Source organism: Lampris incognitus, chromosome 7 (genome assembly GCF_029633865.1).
Source record: "Lampris incognitus isolate fLamInc1 chromosome 7, fLamInc1.hap2, whole genome shotgun sequence".
Lineage (NCBI taxonomy): Eukaryota > Metazoa > Chordata > Actinopteri > Lampriformes > Lampridae > Lampris > Lampris incognitus.
The window spans coordinates 39,996,448-40,017,028 of NC_079217.1; the positions used below are offsets into that span (position 1 = coordinate 39,996,448).

General features: G+C 42.0%; 1 protein-coding gene across 2 annotated transcripts in view; it reads left to right on the top strand.

Annotated features, from left to right (window-relative positions):
* The first annotated feature begins 5,877 nt into the window (after positions 1-5,877).
* LOC130115568 (Golgi integral membrane protein 4-like) overlaps positions 5,878-20,581 on the top strand; it is a 39,703-nt gene continuing 24,999 nt past the window's right edge. For both annotated transcript variants that reach the window (XM_056283278.1, XM_056283279.1), the window contains exon 1: positions 5,878-6,660. In XM_056283278.1, the coding sequence (XP_056139253.1) occupies positions 6,474-6,660 (187 nt within the window). In that variant the 5' untranslated portion in view covers positions 5,878-6,473. The remainder of the gene's footprint in view (positions 6,661-20,581) is intronic.

Here is a 20,581-nt window from a genome sequence, read left to right on the forward strand (position 1 = left end):
ACTAGCTGAATGGTGTTCTCAGGGGGGTTGGTTGACTAGAAGCAATAACTGCTACACTTGCAGGTAATCCTCAAATGGCCTTTTGTTAACCCCCTTCTTAACATTACCTTTTTAAAAATACATTACAGATAATGTGTGTGTGTGGATGGATGGGTGAATGGCATGAGAGTGAATGATCATTGAAGCCTTGTTAAAGTTGATAAGGTTAAAACTTCGGACCATCATGTTTATTTTAATTTTAATTCATGTTAATTTATTTTATTTTATTTTTGCCTTCTGTGACTTCAAGCCAAGACACATTTGTTCCTTAAGCACTTTTCCATAACATGTTGGTAGACATGCTTTACAGAACCATACAGGGTGTTAATAAAGGTAGTAAGAAGAGACCAGGAACAATGACTGTCCCTGTGCATTGTACAACATGAGCAAAAGAAACAATTTAGTAAACCTGTACTGACTGTTTGGGTCATACTGGTTAACCTTCTCCGTTACATGAATGTAACTAGGATGCACCTGCAGATTCATCTACATTTATGTAGGTGCGCTTGATTTCTCTCCTCCAGTGTGCTTATAACTGCCCTAATAAGTAAGGACAGTTATAAGTGCGTATATACTGTCTTCTGGGGTGACACGGTGGCCCAATGGTTAGCACTGTTGCTTCATAGCAAGAAGGTCCTGGGTTCGAACCCCAGGCCTTCCCAGGTCCTTTCTGTGTGGTTTGCATGTTCTCCCCATGTCTGTGTGGGTTTCCTCCCACCATCAAAAAGACATGCATGTTAGGATTAATACTCTTGTCTGTGCCCCTGAGCAAGGCAATGGAAAGAAGAACTGGAGTTGGTCCCCGGGTGCTGCTGCTGCCCACTGCTCCTATACAATCATCCAGACCTGAAACCAGCTTGTTCTTCAGCAAGAATCTGCTCAACTTGTGGTGTGATTTTCCTCAGAATGATCCTGAGCATTACCTTGCTCGCATGGCTGATTAGACTAATGGTTCTGTAGTTGCTGCATAATTTCAAGTTTCCTTTCTTTGGAAGTGGAATCAGTACCGAAGTAGTCCACTGCGTAGGCCATTTCTTCAGGCTATAAATTTTGTTTCAGATGCTAAGTAAGATGTCTATAACTTCGTCGCCGCCATTTTTGATTAGTTCCGCTGGTATATTGTCTGCTCCTGGTGCTTTGTCATTTTTCAGATGTTTGATGGCTTCTTCAACTTCGCATCTTAAGATGTGATCTTCGTCTTCTGTGCCTTTGTTCTCATCAACTATCAGTTGGTTGTATACTTCCTGATTTTCATTGAGGTCACAATGGACCTATCGCTCAGTCCCGCCCCTCGAACACAGACGAGCCAATGGCAGTGTAGTACCAAGTGCACGCGGGAGCTCACTCGGACATCTAGAGCTAACGACTCCATTAAGTAGCATCAGTGTTGCATCAGAGGTCATGGTTTTTGTGATGTTTTATGGATATAAGTTGAACAAAAATGGTCAAACGATGTGCATGGGGTACATGCAACACTGATATGAGGTATCCTGAGAGGATAGGCAATGGGGTATATTTTATCTCATTTCCCAAACCAACACAAGACAGAGCCAAATGTCTCCAGTGGATTAAGCTGTGTGGCAGACCACACAGTCAACTCAACGTAATGAAGATAAACAAGGATGTTTACATTTGTTCATGCAGGTACAGGGTAATGCTAGCTAGTTAATAAAATAAACTAATGCACATACATCTCAGTGCCTCTCCAGGATTAATGCTAGTTAATTGAAGGTAAATTAATTTATCTTACCCTGCGGTGCATGAACAATGCTGGTCCTAGATGATGTTATCTGCAATCGTGATGACCGTGAGATGAGGCTTTTCCCTCTTGCATTGTGATCTGTAAACTCTCACCTCCAATTTATGCTTGTCACCCACCATATCTAGTTTTAAATTTTGTACATATCCCTCTGTAGCATAGTGAAGTCCTTTCTGATGCCTTCTAGATGAAATCAGGTCGTTCTGTCTCCAAAAGTTATGTATAGCCTCTTGGGATATAGTTTTGACACCGATAGCTGCCATTGTAACTCTCTAGTCAGCCCGGGTAGCTTGTCCGAGTTAGCAAGAGTAACTAAGGGGGCGGTACTTAGCGATAGGGCCATTGTAAAGATCACTGCAGTATTCCGCTCATCTCTTTGCAATGCTTTTTTGTCTGAGATCAGTTCTCCATTTGCGTTGTTAACAGCATATGCCTTTACGTTTTGTTCTGTAGTTAATTTCTTCACTGTTTGGAATGTTTTGAAAGCCATTTTAGTGTTGCTGTGCCTCAAGTTGTTATCAATACTTAGACATTCTTGTTCAATCCATTCCTCCTTATCTTTCTTCATCGCAGCTTTCACTTCTCTGTTACATTTTCTGTATTCCTCCTTGCATTCTTCAGAGCTGTACTTCAGAACCTTGGCTTCATGTTTTCTGTCGCATAGCTTCAATGTTCTATATTGAATCCATTAATGTTTCTTGGATTTCTTTTTACCTAGTATTTCTAGCGCAGCTTTGTTCACTTCTTCCAAGAACTTTTCGGTCACTTCTTCAACATTGTCTATGTTCCAGAAAGCAGCAACACATCCTCCAATTCTGGCTTGGAATTTGTCTCTAACATTTGCATCTTTTAGTTTTTCAAAGTCATATTTGATTCTACCATTCTTTTCTCTTTTCTGCTTTTTCAGCTTTATGTTGACGGTCATCACCAAACCGTGGTCGCTTCCTATATCAGCTCCAGGAAATGATCTTGTTTTATTTCTTATAATGCTTGATTGAAACCTTTACGACATTAGTATGTGGTCTATTTGGCTATGGTTTATGCTGTCTGGTGAGTGCCATGTAGTTTTCTGCGAGTTCTTGTGAGGGTGGAGCATGTTTCCCAGAACCAGTTGTTGTTTGTGCGCAAACTCTAGTAGTCTGAGACCTCTCTCGTTAGTTTCTCCCACACCAAATTTCCCAACGTTTCCTCTCCAGTTCGCGTGCCCCTTAGGAATATCTTTATTTGTTTTTTCTTTGATGCAATTTTCAATTTCTTCATAGAATTCTTCGACCCCCTCATTGGTGTGATCTGTCATAGGTGCATAAACTTGGATAATAGTGATGAGGCAAGGTTGAACTTTTAGTCTCAGAGTGATGATACCTGAGATTGGTGAGCATTCTAGTACTGAATTGACTGTGTCTTTCCGCACCACAAATCCAACACCTCGGACATGTTTGAGACTGTTACCACTGTGCCAGACCTTATGACCTTTGTCAGTGACATTCTCTCCCATGTCATTCCATCTCATCTCTGTGATGCCTAATACATTCCAATTGTACCTTTCCATTTCGTGGCAGAGTTCTTGTCATTTTCCAGGTGTGTTCAATGTTCTTACATTCCAGGTCCCTGTGATGAACTCAGATTTCTATAGCTTTAGATTTGTAGTTTGCTTTTTTCTTCCTCAGTAAAATATTTTTCGACTTCACCCTAAGGAAGGTTGGTGAAGGATGCGGCCATTGTTAACCCGGGCCTCAACCGATCCGGTATGGTGATTGAGTTTGATTGAGTCATCATTGTGTTTCAGTAGGGGGAGTACCTGGTGGTCCCTATTTCCTCTCCAGGTATGAATGGCCGTTGGTTCACAGAGGAACTTTAGTCCTGCTGGGTGTCCACACACCCTCCTCACAACAACCCAAGGGTTAAAGTGGGGGTGTCGATTTAGTTGCCAATGACCTGACGGTTGCAGTTTAATGTCATACCCAGGACTCCTATACAATAGGATGGGTTAAATGCAGAGAACAAATTCATTGTAACTGAACAACTGTACAATGACAAAATAACGTGGCTTTCTTCTACTTTCTTCTAATAGCTTACATGGTAGGTAAGCAAAAACCTTCATAAAACACAACTTTAAGTTAATCAATGATCTCTTAGAATAATTCCAGTTAACATATGAAATGCATCATGAAAACTGTGTGTGCATACTTGTAATAAAGCAGGCTAAGAAGGAGCCATAGACCAGGGTGATCAAGCTAACAAAGGGTTTGTTGTCTAGAGCACAGTCATTATTAACAGCCTTCCTTGTATCCAGCATTGTAAATCAGTCAGCCAAGGAAATGTAACATTATTTTGGTTTTGACTTTATTCATGGGGAAGGGAAAGAGAGTTAAATGCATTTATAATTTTATTCTGTCTAAAGAGACAAAAAGCTATTTTTGAATTGCTTCAAAATCCACGAAACCACATGTATTTAAGTCTCTCAATGTAACACTGCCCCGTGCCTGTGTGGGTTTCCTCCGGGTGTGCCGGTTTCCTCCTACAGTCCAGACATGTAGGTCAGGTGAATTGGCCATACTAAATTGTCCCTAGGTGTGTGTGTGTGTGTGTGTGTGTGTGTGTGTGTGTGTGTGTGTGTGTGTGTGTGGGCCCTGTGATGGACTGGCGGCCAGTATAGGGTGTCTCCCCGCCTGCCGCCCAATGACTGCTGGGATAGGCTCCAGCATCCCGTGACCCCGGTTGGGATAAGCGGCTTGGATAATGGATGGATGGACTGTAACACTGCCTTTAACCAAGTTTTTTTTTTGTGTTTTGCCTTTCCTTTTTCTGATCTAAAATGGGTTGGTGTACTTTTAAGGGATGGTAAAATATTTAGGTATTTTTTTATTCCATAGGAAACATTTATTTATAAGATTTTATTGATTCTGTTATTGTATTTACTTCATTGGTGACAGTTGTTTTACAAGTTTAATTTATATTCCTAAAATGACTGCACTGCCTTGTTATTTTACTATATTGGTGCATTTTACTGTATGATTCAGATGATGTTCTACTCAGATCTTCATGCCAGTGTCTGTTCATTACCAATGTCTTCCAGTATTATCTACACTGAAAATCCTTTATGTACAAAGCAAAGCTTCAATAAAGTGCAACAGGATATATTGCTAAAATGCATCTTAACGTATTTGTCCCTCTTTAAAAAAAAAGCCCACGTTGTAGCCACACACACACACACACACACACGTTCCTCTAATTTACACATTTGCATGACCCAAATTTTGCTTTATGTAAAGTGTAGAGCTTTATGTGATATTAGTGGTACTCAAACATGTCCATCTCAGGAGCCTTATGGCTTAAAAAAACCCAAAACTAATTTTAAAAAGAGATGCATTTCAAAAGCAGCCTGTTCCCCAACCAAGCCATCAGAACTTTTAGAATAAGGCTGCTAGCAATTAGGGATTCAAAGGCATGACTACGTTGCTGCACCATCATGTCACCATAGCAACCATGCCATACCAGGCCATACAGGCTACGTATGGCAACATGGCAAATACAAGAGAGAGAAAAAGGGATGAAATATGCAAAACAGTGAAAGAGTGGCAGGTAAAAACAGTCTGTGTACTCCTTTTGTATTTGGGCCTTCCAGTTTCGTTCGCCTTGTCCGTTTAACTGTGCCCTGTCAGCTCATAACGTTCCGACTGGGAATTTCTGTGTCATGGAACATAGCGTTTTGACGAGTTTCCACCACTGAAAATGTGCTTGAAATCCGCCCAAGTATACGTCTGTAAATGTTAGAGACAAACAGAAAGGTGGGCACACTGCTGAATAAAGAGAATCAATGAACCACAGACGGCTCACGGTTTGAGTATCACTGCCCAATAAAGTAAAAACCATATGACCGAAAAGTCTGAGAAGACGGGCAATGGCCAGGATAGTCATAATATTCCTACGACGTCCCGATGGGGCACACTCACATTCCCACTTGTTTTTTTGACAGAACTTTGCGGTGGCCAATTGGTAAAAACCGTTCGTCTGAGGGCGGGAATAGGGAAATTTAGTCTTCTCATGGAGGAGGGACTTCCTTTAGGTTCGCTGTTACATGACTCGCAGCTGCTTAAGAGTGACACGTAAACTGAAATTAAAGGTGGTATATGGCGGCCTTGTCAAGAAATTAAGATTGAATTTCCCTCTCCCACGAAGTTTCCCGTATTTGTCAAGAGCTGCGCTGGAGAAGTGAGGCTGGAGACGGGAATGCGCGTTAGAAAAGCGCGCCGCCGCGGTCAGAGCTGCTTTTCAGAAAACAGACGGGAGTTTGATGTGTGTGTGTGCGCGCGCGTGTATGTGTGTGTGCGGTAAAGCGAAATATCGAAGCAGCGCCTTTGAAGTTGTCGTCTGAGTGCGTGCGTGTGTGTGCGTGTAGTGTGTGCGTGTGTGTGTGTGTGTGTGTAGTGGGGGGGCGGTGGGGTGTATTGATGTGTGAATGTGACTATGCTGTGACAAAGTGTACCGCTGAATCCCGGCTCTGGAATTCTCTGGGAGTGGAGTGTTTAACAGTACCGAGTAGAGAGAGAGACGGACAGACGGACGGACAGACGAGAGAGAGAGATTAAAAAGTTGCGTGGAAGTTTCCACCAGCGGAGGCGGACGGGGCTTCGCTGGCCCGGACGGACGGAGGGGAGGGGAGCGGGGGTCCACCATGGGAAACGGGGTATGCTCGCGGAGGCAGCGGAGGATTTTCCAGTCACTCTTACTGGTTACGGTGGTCTGCGGGATGATATACGGCGGCATGGTTTCATACGAGATGCACAAACAGCTGAGAAGGACGGAGGCCATGGCCCTGAAGTACCAGCAACACCAAGAGTCTCTGTCAGCGCAGCTCCAAGGTAAACGATGCCGTGATCTTGTGTACTCTGCAAACGGATTAACTGCCATAGGCGTGTGTGCGTTTTGTGTGTATGTATGTATGTATGTATGTATGTATGTGTGTGTGTGTGTGTGTGTGTGTGTGTGTGTGTGGGAGGGAGGGAGGGAGGGGGGTTAAGTAGGCTACCATTGCACTGACGTTATCCCGAGAGCCACACGCATTTCTTGTATGTTGCGCCCTGACGTGTGACACGTACAATGTCCCGTTGACTGAGTGTACGCTGTTTTATATCCACTATGACTGGAGACACGAGTCGCTTTATGCAGCCGACTCAAGCGCGCAGACCTTTTACTCAAATACAAAATAACTCTGGTGAAAAGTACTACTTCGACATTTCTACTTAAGCACAAACACAAAAGTACTCCCTCTTAAATGCACTTATCGAGTTGAAAGTAAATGTACTTGTCATATTCAGTGCCCTGATGTAGCAGAGAGACTGTGATATGGCTTGAAATATGCCTTAAACTTAGTTAACACGACTGTGTTAGACTTGTAGTGGTGTAAAAAGTATCGATACTAGCTTTGAAATGCAATGGAATACAAGTTGAAATCTCTCAAATGTAATACTACACAGTTAAGTAAGTACAGATAGTTGAAAAAGTATTTAAGTACAGCAACGGTGTACTTGTACAAAGCTACCTTCCACCACTTATCAAAAAGATTTTAAGCTTGAATCCAGGTCACTATGTAATCTTGCGATAAACCAGGTTAGGATACCTATTTGCAGTCTGGGCTTGCAGTCTCTGACTAGGTCAACTTTGGTTCATTAGGCCAGGTTGATTCTTTACGTATAGGCCCTCCTATGTTTAGTAGTTCTTGGTGATAAGGGGGGAAAAACTCCACGATAATCATAGGGTATTTAGCATGATATACTCGATTCTGATTGGCTACAGGGACACCTACTAAGTAGTTCCAGTGAAACTGTCTGTTCACCGTTCTAAATTAACGTGCTGGCTAAAATGAGTAACCATAGCAACAGGGACGCAGTCAAAGCCTCCATTTACAATTTATTGTAATGTATTGTACGCATGGTCTATCATTTGTTTGTGAAAATCTTGATACTGATTTGGGGACAATGACTTGACTGGGCAGCTAGCTAGTCTTGTTGTTTAACATACTGTCAAACTTTGGCGTAGGCAGAAATCACAGTCTGGGTGGGCACAGGGAAAATCAGGTGGGCCTAGCCTGTCCAAGAACAATCATACTTAATAGGTTCTGAAACGAATATGTTAACCAAAATAGGCCATTATAACTATACTTGGCTGCATGCGCCACAGTTTAATCATACAAGGCTTATACATTATCAGAGGTAATGTTACATGCACCAAGACGGACATTAACAGCATCACATAGCCTGGCACGTCGGCCACATATTCACACACACAGCTGACAGACGCAACAGTATTATTAATCAAGTGTATGGACAGAGGTACACAGGGCTGCTAACACCGGGGGAACACCGGGTTGGTTGTCCTGGGCTCTGGGTCAAGGAAGGGTCCAACTCCGATTGCTCCCGCAGCCGCCGCCACTTCATCAGCCCTCGGAAGGCACGATGACGGACGCCGTATAGCACCACTGGAGCAAAGGGACCCGCGTGAGCCCGGTCAGGATTGTGATCCAGACTAGATATACACTGCCTATGTTTGGGCTGTTTAAGGTCCCAGTATGTATTTTTCCATGTAAATCTGATGTTCAGATAATTAAATAACGAGTTTGTTATCAATTTTCCATAGACAACTTCAAAGCTTTAAAGTTGGGATTTAGCATGTTTCTAATATGACTGAATTTTGGTGGTGGAGCTACCCTTTTAACCAGCCTATATTTGGATTAAATAGTGTGTGGGAGATGAGAGCTCTTTTGCCATGCGCAAATGGAACAAGCGTTGTGTGTGCGTTATGACCAGTCAGCGAACTGTGTGCGGTTGGGATCGGGAGGGGTAGCTTTAGAGATCATCTTGTCCTGGGCACGAGCAAGACACACTTGAACATAGCCACATAAACCACACACACACACACACACACACACACACACACACACAGCAACGTCGGTATAAAATCCAATTGTACACTCAACAAAAACTATATCCAGTAAACAATAATATTGAAATAGGTAATAAGCTACTACAGTCTGACATTGTAAATTAACTTACTTTTGATGACTAGAGCAGGAGATGACGGGGCTCGGTGTGGATGGCGAGCTGAGAATGATGCCTGAACTTGAGCTGAATTCTTTCTCCCGCTCCTCATGTCTTTTTGTGACAAACTTAAGCAAGCTGCTTTGTATAGCCATGATTTTTATCTTAACCTACTTTAGATGCAGCTAGCTAGCAGAAAGTAGGCTTCTCTTCCTGTGCAATGTGCAGGCTGTACAGAGTGAAGGAGGAGGGGCTGCTCGCAATCTGGCATTTGCGAAATGTACTGCCGCTCAAAAAAATCTTACCTATCATTGCCATATCGTAAACAAGAAGCAAGGAATAATTAAAAAAAAAATTTTATTGGTTGCATCAGATAATTGAAACAGTATTCACTGACTGCCAATTCACTGGTTAGGGCAGCAAAAAAAGGAAGCCTTCTGATTGGATGGGCCTGAGCTACACAGCAGCTGTCAAATTATATTTACTGTTTGTCAACTGTATGCAATATATCGACTTTTGGCCCATAGTTGAGCCAAAGGGTTATCCCCCACCCTTATAAACAATACAGTGGCATAAGGGGATACCTGCAGTCAGTTTAGGCTGAATAGGTCACTTAGATGAGTGATGAAAAGTTTCTTTCAATAAATGTTGTGTCCAGATGAACTGATTCAACACTGTGATTTTCTTACCTGGATTATTGAGCATGCATAAATACATTAATGATCTTACTTTTTTCCCTTTGGCAAGTGACCATGGTATAAGCGGGATAATACCCTTCGAAGTGTTTATCAGGAATTAATGGACGACAGGGAGGCCAGAACCTCAGGCATTATCCCTTACTTTTCTGAGTACTGTACCCCCAAAGCATTTCAAGCCATCTTAAAGTACCCCCTAATACACAATCAATTGTGGTGATCACCAGGATATATAATTAATGTATATAATTTATATATACTACATATACAGTATTTAGTCTATATATGATTAAGTTAATACTTTTTCTAAAAAAAAGACATCTCCCCAATTAATGTGACACTTTAATCATATTCAATCATAACTAATCATATTGTTTATAATAGCTATTGTTTATAGACTTTAAAAAAACTAAGGCTCAAACTCACCAATTAATGTGACACTCAATGGGACACTTGAGCCTGTTTCTCACTCATCAGTTTTGTGAGTCTGGGGCAGATTGTTGCAACTGCTGTGACCAGGTTATTCTCCAAGTTGAGCCTGTTCCTGTGTTTAGTTTTGATGTGGGTCATGGCGGAGAATGTCACCTCACACAGGTATGTGAATCCAATGGGCAACAATTAATTCAGGGCATGTTTCCCAATTCAGGATACTCTTTCTCCACAACACACCAGAACTGCATCAGTGGTGTGCTGGAGTTGAGTACCTCATCTTCAGGCTCCTATCTGAGGGCACATCTATGAGGTTTTCTTGCAGTGTCGGGAATGCTGCTGTTAATGTCCATCACAAATGGATTACGCACCCAGTCCAGTTTGGAAGACTTGTTGACAATATCAGGAAGTAGGAGTTGAACTCATTCTTGAGCTTGGATACATGTGTGTATTGTAGCTCTGTCACATTCACCAGTGGCAATGTACGTCTCCAGCTGCAGGAAACAACTTGTATCCCCATCTTCACACTTGCTCTGCCAGAGCTTGATCTTCTCCATGAATCCACCTACTTTGTCATACAAGCTAAGAACATGTGTGTCTTTACCTTGAAGAGAGAGATTCAGCTGGTTGAGTTTGCTGAAAATATCGGAGAGGTATCCCAGCCGAGCTACCCAGTCAGCGTCGTCGAACATAGCCACAAGGGGGTGCGTGTGCTCCGACAGAAATTCCCTCACTTCATTGCGTAACTCGAACAGCCGCTGTAACGTCCTCCCTCGGACACAGGCGAGAAGCAGTAGCTGTTCATGTTCTGACCCCCTGTCTTGACAAAGTGGCTGAAACAGTCTATGATTCAAAGGTCTGGACTGTATGAAGTTGATCACTTTTACGGCATCATTCAAAACATCGTTTAACTCTGGACTCATTCTCATGCTAGCTAATGCTTCTCGGTGAATCATGCAGTGCATCCATGTAACATTAGGGTTTACGTTTTTGATGTGGGCCATTAAACCATTCACTCTGCCGGTCATCGTCGCAGCGCCGTCCGTGCACACATGAGAGCAGGATTTCCAATCCAGCTTGTGTTGAGAGAAACAAATATAACGTTAAAACGTCCTGTCCGGTAGTTCTCCCCGTGAGTTTCTCGCAAAACAGACTGTGCTCGTTCATCTCCAAAGTGTCTTTGTGACGCACAAACACAATCAGCTGCGCTTCCCCACTGACGTCTGTTGATTCACTCTTCCAATTTCTGCACCATCCATTCATCCATCCATCCATTACCCAAACCGCTTATCCTGCTGTCAGGGTCGTGGGGATGCTGGAGCCTATCCCAGCAGTCATTAGGCGGCAGGCAAAGAGACACACCGGACAGGCCGCCAGGCCATCACAGGCCAGTTTCTCCACCACTTGGTCAATAATGTCAACTCCCATATCGTCGATCCGATGGCACACTATTATTTGACGTCACTTTCTTCAGGACATCAGCTGCTTTCTTATCGATCACTGTTTCTGCGAGAATGACAGCAGCAGGCAAGATTAGCTCTTCGGCTATGGTAAATGGCTTTTTTTTCTCTTTTCTTTTTTTTAGCCGCGAGTAGCGACACAGCATATGATGCCTTCAAAGCCTTGGTTGAGAACGACGTCGCTGTCTTTAGTTTCTCTTGGCTTCTCTTAAATTCAGCCAGCTTTTGGTGGAAAAACTCGGCGGGTTTACCCACACAGGAGAGGTGCTTAGTACTGAGGTGGCGATGTAAATGGGACGGTTTCATGCTATTATTCGAAAGCACGTCGCCACAGAGGAAACGCCTTGGCTGCGGCGGCTCTGTCGTTGTGGCAGTAAAGCCAGAGATTGTTCACCAAACTGACGATGCTTTACCTTCTCCGTTTTCTTTTTCTTCTGAGCGGGTTCTCCCGATTCAGCAGTATCAGCGGTGCTGCTGTTGCTGGACGAACCCGCTCGACTCAAGCCATTTATCCATAACGTTAACCGAAACTTTGAAAGAGGCTTGATATTTTGCCAGCTAGCAAGAAAAACGGCACGCTAGTATGCGCTCGTGAGCGGAGTGACGACTACGTCCGGTGGGAAACTGTCGCGGATTGCGAAAAAGTATAGCCAATAATAATAGAGCCAACAAATTATTACGTAATTTTAATTGTCCCAATTTTGGTTACATTATACATGATTCATTATTTGGTAACAGTTTTCCTGTACACGTTTAATTTTTTCTCTCATTTTTAAAATATTTTCACGTACCCCCTGGGAACCACCCACCTACCACTAGGGGTGCGTGTACCACCGGTTGGGAAACACTGGTCTGTTTTAGTTTTTTTTTTTTTTTTGGCTGGACCGGTGTAGGTACTCGGGCCGGCCCGGGTTGGTAGATCCGTGTTTTTTATTTTTATGATTTGCCAGTTTTTATAAGTTTTAGGGCTTCTATAAATTCACTGAATAGGGTTGTCACAATTAGTTTTAACTGTTCTGAAATGGTAGGGATATATTCTTTAATGTTATTTAAGAATTCTTCACAGTGTTCTGGCTCAAATCTAGATTTATATAGTTCTTTGTAAAAGGATCCTATATGTTCAGCTATTTCTTTGGGATGGGTAGGAATGTTGCCATTTATTTTTAATGCTGAAATATTGTTTCTTTTGCAATTACGTTTTTCAAGAGCAAAAAAATAATTGGAGTTTTTTCACGTTTTTCTAACCATCTTGCCCTGGATCCTACAAAGGCTCCTTTAGCAGCATTAACATATACATGATCTATTTCGCTCTGGAGTTGCATTAGTTTTGCGTTCTCATTTTCTGAAAGATCTTCTTTATTTAATAAAACCTTCAAATTTTCCATAATTTCATTTTCTTTTGCATCGTTAGCCTTTTTAATGTTTTTGCTGCGATTAATAGCGGTTTCTCTAATCTTAAATTTAAAGTATTCCCATTTCTGAGTATTACGCATTTAATTTTTTCTAAAAAAATTTTGTGCCATCTGTTTAACTGAATCTTGAAAGGTTATGTCTTTTAATAAGTTATTATTTAGTTTCCAGTACCCTCGTTTCTTATTACTTTCTTTGGAACCAACTAAGTGTATAGAAATCATTTTATGATCAGACAAAGGAGCATAACAATGTGAGACTTTGGATATATATTGTATGCAAGATGTAGAGGTTACCCATAAGTCTGTTCTGGAATGTTGCGTACATCTAGCATTACACCAAGTAGATTCTTTACAGCCAGGGTTAAAGAATCGCCATGCATCGGTTATTGACAACTTCTCACTTAGATAAAGTGTGGCTTTGAACTGTGAATTTTGGGAGATTCTTCCTGGTATTTTGTCTATCAAGTCATTCTGAGGATCATTAAAATCCCCTCCTATAATCAGAAATGCATCTTTATTTTTGTCTTGTAGATCCCTTACTTTTGAGTAAACGTGAGTGAACATAATTTTAGCTTGGGCTACTCCATTGTGACCATATACATTACATATTATGAAGAGAGTTTAGTTTGATTGCAGCCATAATCCATCTGCCATCCTCAGAACTGAAAGTTTCTAAAATATCACCTGTAAATTTGTTAAACAGAAGAGCGACACCTGCTGAGCGATGAGAAGAATGAGAAAAATATGTTTGCGCTCCCCACTGTCCTTTCCAAAATTTACTGTCTGTATCTCATGAACGCGTTTCTTGTAAAAGGATAATGTTGGCATCCATTTTGCGCATAAAGAGGAATATTGCTGTTTCGTAATGCCCTAGCGTTAAGAGAAACACATTTTAATGAGTTGAACTTAAAATCACCCATAATAATAATAATAATAATATATGAGTACAGTATCTGAAGAACAAAAAGTAAATGTAAGCCTTAAAATTGAATAGGCTTGTTTATGTGAATATCTCAAGGAATATCGAAAAAAGTTTTTCAAGTTTTAGGCACCAGCAATTAACCTAATTAACTGCAACTGAAATGCTTGGTGACTAGTGTGTTAGCTCAAAACTATTAGTCAGTTTAACAGACTAACTTGTCAACCAAACTGTTATTACCAGTCCAATATTAATCCGTTCGTAAGTAGAATGAAAAGTAGGAACAGAGTCAAGCGAAACTTATAGTCCTTGATTGAATCTGCTGCGACTCTTTTTCCATCAACGACCACAACAGGGCCACGCCATGTAGTTTTTTTGCCCTTCCTTGCGTGCTTTGTCAACAAGCGGCCAAAGTTTTTTCCGACATTGTCTCTCCCAGTATGTCAGCTCCTCTGCGAGTCGTAGCTTCCCTTCCTTCATTACCATGGCGTTTACTGAAGCTTTCCAAATGTTCTGCATGAAGGTGTGCATGGTGAACTGAATTATTACTGGACGTGTGCTTCCGTCTTACCTGGGGCGTCCGACCCGGTGTACAGTGTCGATGAGAAAACCTCGTTTGTTTTTCTCATCTGGAGCAATTTGCTCAAAGATCTGCTTCCTTGCATCCTCTGCGGTTTCGTTGATAGCTTCAGGGAGATTGAAAAGTTTCAGATTCCAACATCGATTGTAACGTTCCGCTTCTTCAATCTTCATGTCTTGTTCAGCCATTCGCCGATTCACTGCCCGCACCTTATCATTCGTTATTTTCGTTTGGTGTTCTGTCCCTTCGATATCTTCTTTGTCACAATATCTGCTGTGTTTTTACTTATCATTCGTTCGAGGGAAGTAAAACGCCTCATTAACTCCTGGACAGCTTTCAGTATGTCCGCATTGGACACCTCATCCTCTTGGCTGCCTGAGCAGACTTTCTTGGGGTTAGAACTTAACTCGGGTCATTCATGTAAGGGCGAGCATAGAGAGAATGAGCTTTCGTCTTCGAAATCCATCAACATGTTCCCCCACCTTCTCTCGCTTTGGCATGCTGACGTCCGGTAACGTTAGCATATAGCAGGCTGGTTAGCATTAATTTGGTTGCGCTCGTCAAAGTTTGTATTTCTCTCAAAAGTAATGACACTGTTAGACTGGAGTCTTTCCCGTGTCTTTTTCTCAAACAACGGTTCTTTTGAGTAACATCTCATGGTGTTTTCTTCTTTTAAAGCAATTGGTGCTCAAAGCTTGTCAGAGCTCAAAGCAAAACGTGTTCACTGGCCGCCATTTTGCCCGACCTCCTGGGTTTGTACTCTTACAGATGACGTAACACATTATGATTGGCTGTGTACGACGGAAAGTGTACGGTTGCCGTGTGGTCGCGCCGCAGATTGTGTAGAGAAAGATCTACATCTAATAAACAGTAAACGTTACATTTAATTGTTACATTTATTTATTATTATCTGTTTGTGTAGAGTGTAGGTTCACTATATAAATCAAACAAGGTATGATGTGTTGAACAGTGAGGTTTCGAGGTGCTGCTAGAAGGTGTATTTTATTTAGACAGACCCAGGCTAGTTGTTCTCCAGTTTCTTATCTTTGTGCGTTGCTTCAAAAGTTTATTTAACAAAGGCATGGTATTTTTGACAGTAGGTGGGAACTGTGACATACATGAAACCTGTAAAATAATTTGTTTTTCAACCACTCCCTCTTCCCTAACCCTAACCGACTTTTCTACCTCTCTCAATCCGGATGTGATCATTGGCACATACAGATCGAGATTGGCAGAAAACATATAAACATCGCTCTTGCTTTTTCGGGCCTATAACTGGCAGTTGAAACAACTCAGATATTCATTAATGGCAATCATAGACGTATACAATGTTTTATTTGTTGGCGTATTAGAGCTCTGCAGCCCTCATCAAAATAGAACATCCATTCGAAACACTGGGGTGGTGCTGACATACTGTAAGCAATGTGCATTCACTGGACTCTATTTTATGGCCTCCGATTATCAGTTAGCTACAAGTCTTACTTTGTTCAAATCCGGAAAATTTTAACTTTGTTCAAATCCTTTGCTCTGATACGGTGCATGTTAAAAGGCATGCAGCTGTCTCGTATTGTGACCGGTTCAGTAACACAAAGCTGACTTGTTTAATTTGCCTTATAGCTTAAGTTACACTGTAATGTCATAAACCTATGGGAAAATACCAAAAACTATTATAATACTGGAAGGGTATAAAAAGCTACTTGACTTTTTACACAGTTCAAGTTAATTTTGTACAAAGTAAAAGTGCATCAGTTGTTTAAAGACTGTCCTGTGTTTTTCCAGGATGCTGCTCTCTACAGGCTCTCTATCGGCACATAACAAGCATAGGTGTGCAGATATTTTTTGTCAAAAAGTTAAGTTTATAACTCACATATCCATGTCAGTTGCTTCATCCACAATTGTAAAGGGCATAAAGTTGGACCCCTTTTTAAAGATTTGTAAAAATGATAATGAAAAAGGTTAAAGTAAAAATCCAAAGTTAAATTAAAAAATATAGTAAAGTAAAAACACATTAGTGAACATATTTTGATATATTTTAAATTTTCTGTAATAAATTACATGAATCAATTATTTAAAAAAAAAATTTTTTTGTGGCTTTTTCCACCTTTATTTGATAGCGATAGTAGAGAAATACAGGCATGGGTGCAAGTCCATGAATAGTGGGATGACATCCAGTGCTTTACCTGTGCCCCCATCAATAGGGTTAGTGGTTGTTTCAGGAGGGGCATCCAGCGTAACATTTTGCCATACCGGATCAGTTGAGGCCCGGGTTAACAACAGCCGCCATTGGTGCTGTACCCTCACAGGGTACCGATGGAAACCATAAAATCCACTGTGGCGACCCCTGAGAAACAGGGAACAAGCCGAAAGAAGAAGAAGTAGAGAGAGAGACAGGAAAGAGAGAAGGTATGACATGCAGCAAAGGGCCCGGGCCAGATTCAAACCCAGGCTGCTGCGGTAAGGACTCAACCTTATGTGGCATGCGCTCTACCAGGTGAGCCACCGGAGTACCCCTCAATTACTTTCTATAGTGTTTTTGCAGACCTTTACCTTCATGTATTTAAATGACATCATTTAGTCTAGTCTGGGATTTGTGTGTGTGTGTGTCCAACTTATATTTACCTAAATATCACATTTGGCTGCAGAATTGATCACAGCAGCCTGGATATGTGTCTTTGGAATATAAATTCATTGTGGTTCTCCCCTTGTCCCTGTTCCAACTTATCCTGTAAAACAGAGAAAGAAAATAACATGGTCCATGCATAGTTATGACATCAATACTATGTGTACTGACAGATATAAGATTATCCAGTATAAGATGAATACCTGGTGTGCAGTTTTTTTTAATTTTGTTTTGGTTTTGTTTTTTCCTCCCCAACTGTATCCGGTCAATTACCCCACTCTTCCTAGCCGTCCCAGTTGCTGCTCCACCCCCTCTGCTGATCCGGGGAGGGCTGCAGACTACCACATGCTTCCTCCGATACATGTGGAGTCGCCAGCCGCTTCTTTTCACCTGACCGTGAGGAGTTTCGCCAGGGGGACGTAGCATATGGGAGGATCACGCTATTCCCCCAGTTCCCCCTCCCCCCGAACAGGCACCCCAAACAACCAGAGGTGGCGCTAGTACAGCGACCAGGACACATACCCACTTCCGGCTTCCCACCCACAGACATGGTGTGCAGTTTTTATAAAGCCTCCGACATTCAAGGCAGGTGTCAATGGTGCACATAGTGTAGAATCATAGAGATTCAGAATCATAATCATTTAGAAGATCATAGGAACTGCTCTCCCATCCATCCAGGCCATCTTTGACACACAGTGCACCCGGAAGGCTCTTAGCATCATGAAGGACCCCACCCACCCACCCTTCCCACATCCACTTCACCCTCCTACCCTCTGGCAGGAGGTACCAGAGCATCCGTGCTGCCTCCACCAGACTATGCAACAGTTTCATTCCTCAGGCTGTGAGGTTCCTCAACAGCCTGAACACTTAGGCCTTCCACTAAATTAATTTTTGACTGTCTTAATCACTGTCTGTGTCAGGTGTGCTTGTGATGTTTAGGTCTGTGTAGTAATTCTTGTTTTTAATGCATGTTTTGTTTTTAATATTTATTGTGTGTTATTTGTTTTTATGTGGCACTCAGGTCCTTGTGAAACACAATTTCCTTCCCTTGTATGTATGAGACATGCATATAAGGCAATGACAAATAAAAACAGCCTAAGTCTAAGAAGGCTTTTCTGCATTAAGCAGAGAGCTTGCTCCATGTAGCAACACCTGTGTAGATAAAAATGTCGGCCAAAAGAGCACATGTCCGTGGAGCCAATGAAAACATGCATAGACGCCACAGCACTTAAGTACTGTACACTGCTGCAGCCTTTACTAAAGCATTTACTGTCAAGCCCCTGAAAAGTGTCCCATCTCCAAAAACATTCACATCCTGTTTACGTCTCATCTCAACAGTACCTGTGTTTTTTCTAAGGCTACCTTACACTTGTTAGTGATAGTTTCTAAGTGACCCAAATGCCTTTTATTCCAGTTTCAAACAGCTGCAGTACACACATTGAAAGAGGGGAAACCTAACGAGAAAATAAGTCACACCTGAAAATAAAGTAAATATTGGCCAGCCACCCTTCAGGAACATTTGCATTGTTGAATCGATGCACCCAACCCATGCTTTTATTGTGTTGAAGCGATGGAGGGTTGATTCGAGTGCCAGACATGGGTCATCTGATATCCATGCTCGACTGTGCACAGCTGTAAAGTGACCTATATTTAGAGGGGGGCTGTAGCTTTGGGATTGTGAGCCGGGCGTATTGATTCAGTGTTACCCACTATAACCACAGGCCAACAGTTGTTAGTCTCGCCTTACATGTATTCTGACACGCGTGTCTGCAGGCCTGCAGGCCGGGACACTCCACCCAGCTTCATCATGTCTCTCTCCCACGCAGTTAAACCATAATCGTATAAATCACATGTCTCTAAACAAGGTATATTAACTGCCATCGTTATTGTTTTTCCTATGATGTTTGTGCTAATGAAGTCTATTTTCTCTGCTGGATTAACCAGCATGTTTTAAACCATAGAAAATGGCACAAAAAAACAAGCCCAAAACAAAAAACCCAACAACATTTTGCTCCCTTGAGTAAGAATCGCATCGCAGCCCCCTCGTAGACTGATAGGAAGTAGAAAGCCACGTGTGAAGTTGAATAAGAGTTTTGTGAAACAAGTATGTGTACATTACAGAGGGGAAATGAACAATGGCCAACTTAGTTAACAAACCACATTACAACACAAGATGATGTCACAACTTGTTTTGGAAATAAAATAAATGATAAAGATAGAAACATTTGTCAGGAAATGAGCAGGTAAATGAAGTAAAATTCAAATTGGGAATGTTACTGGTAAATGTGTGTTACACTGACAGCTTCAGTCTGCAGTTTAAAGTAAAAGAGAAGCAAATGCTGGTATGGGTGTAAAAAGTGTAAATCTCCCTTCAGTCTTTTGTTAGCTGATGATGAAATGAGTTTCCTGACTGATTCCTATCTCAGAGGGGCATTTTACAGATCAGCCCCCCACCAGGGGTGGATCTGCTGGGTAATCTCCGGCATTGCCCTTTTTCTTTCCCAAAAGCATCTGTAATCAGATTAGATGTCAGGTAAATCTTGCTGGTCATAGGTGGACAGATTCAGACCATGTCCAGTGGAAATAACTAGATAAATTGCAGCAGTGTGTGCGATTTGAAAGCATTTTTAAGACCCCCATGCATGTCAGTAGGAGATCCCAAGTAAGCCAAGGGTCCCATTTTAGTAGGCAAGCTTCAGTAAAGTAACCGGAAATATTTAATACCAATGCAAATATAGAAACTTAAGGCTCTGACTAGGGCTGTCACAATTATTACATAATTGCCTGATCGCGATTATTTGACCAGACCGCGATCATTTTGCGTAATCGTTTCCATTCATTTGTATAAAAACAGAAATGTCATATTTCCAAATTTGTGATATTGGGTTATACAAATAAAATGGATTGACCTTTTCCACGTCGTTTTCTACCGTGTGTCGTTTGACTGGCGCTCTGGTAATGATGTAATCTTGTTGCGCCCCTGGCACATGCGTGGTGAATTAGCGCCAACAAACTGTTTTATCTTGAGACGCTTGAGCATCTGTGGACATTCACATCATGGGCATAGTTGCAAAGCCAAACACGCAGATTTTGTTTTTAAGCCAAATTGATAAAGGAGAGCCCAACAACTTGGAGGAGGCGATTTGTCGGATTTGCAGCAAAAAGGTGGCGGTCACAAGCGCTAATACCACACATTTAAAAAAACATCTACGGATCCATCACCTCACCCAATTCGCCGAATTTGGGAAGACAGCCACCGCCGCAGTCCCATCCCGGCAATCGGCTGTTCCTGAAGCGTTCGGACAAGTGTCTAAATATAAACGTGACAGTGCCAGATGGTGCACGTTAACAGACAGTGTAACGCTGTATACAGCCAAGGAAATGCAGCCGTTTAATTCGGCGGATTGGCAGAGGGGGCGGAGCAAAATAAGGTAACTGGCCAAGTACAATTGGGGAGAAAAAGGCGGGGGGCAAAAAAAAGACAAATCGTTAATCGCGATTATTTGTATGACAATTAATCTTCAACTATCGTGATCGTGACAGCCCTAGCTCTGGCTGCAGGAGATGCATGTGTTGAACTGCGTTCTAGATGATTTATGGGATAAAACCTGATTCACCAGCACTGACTCAT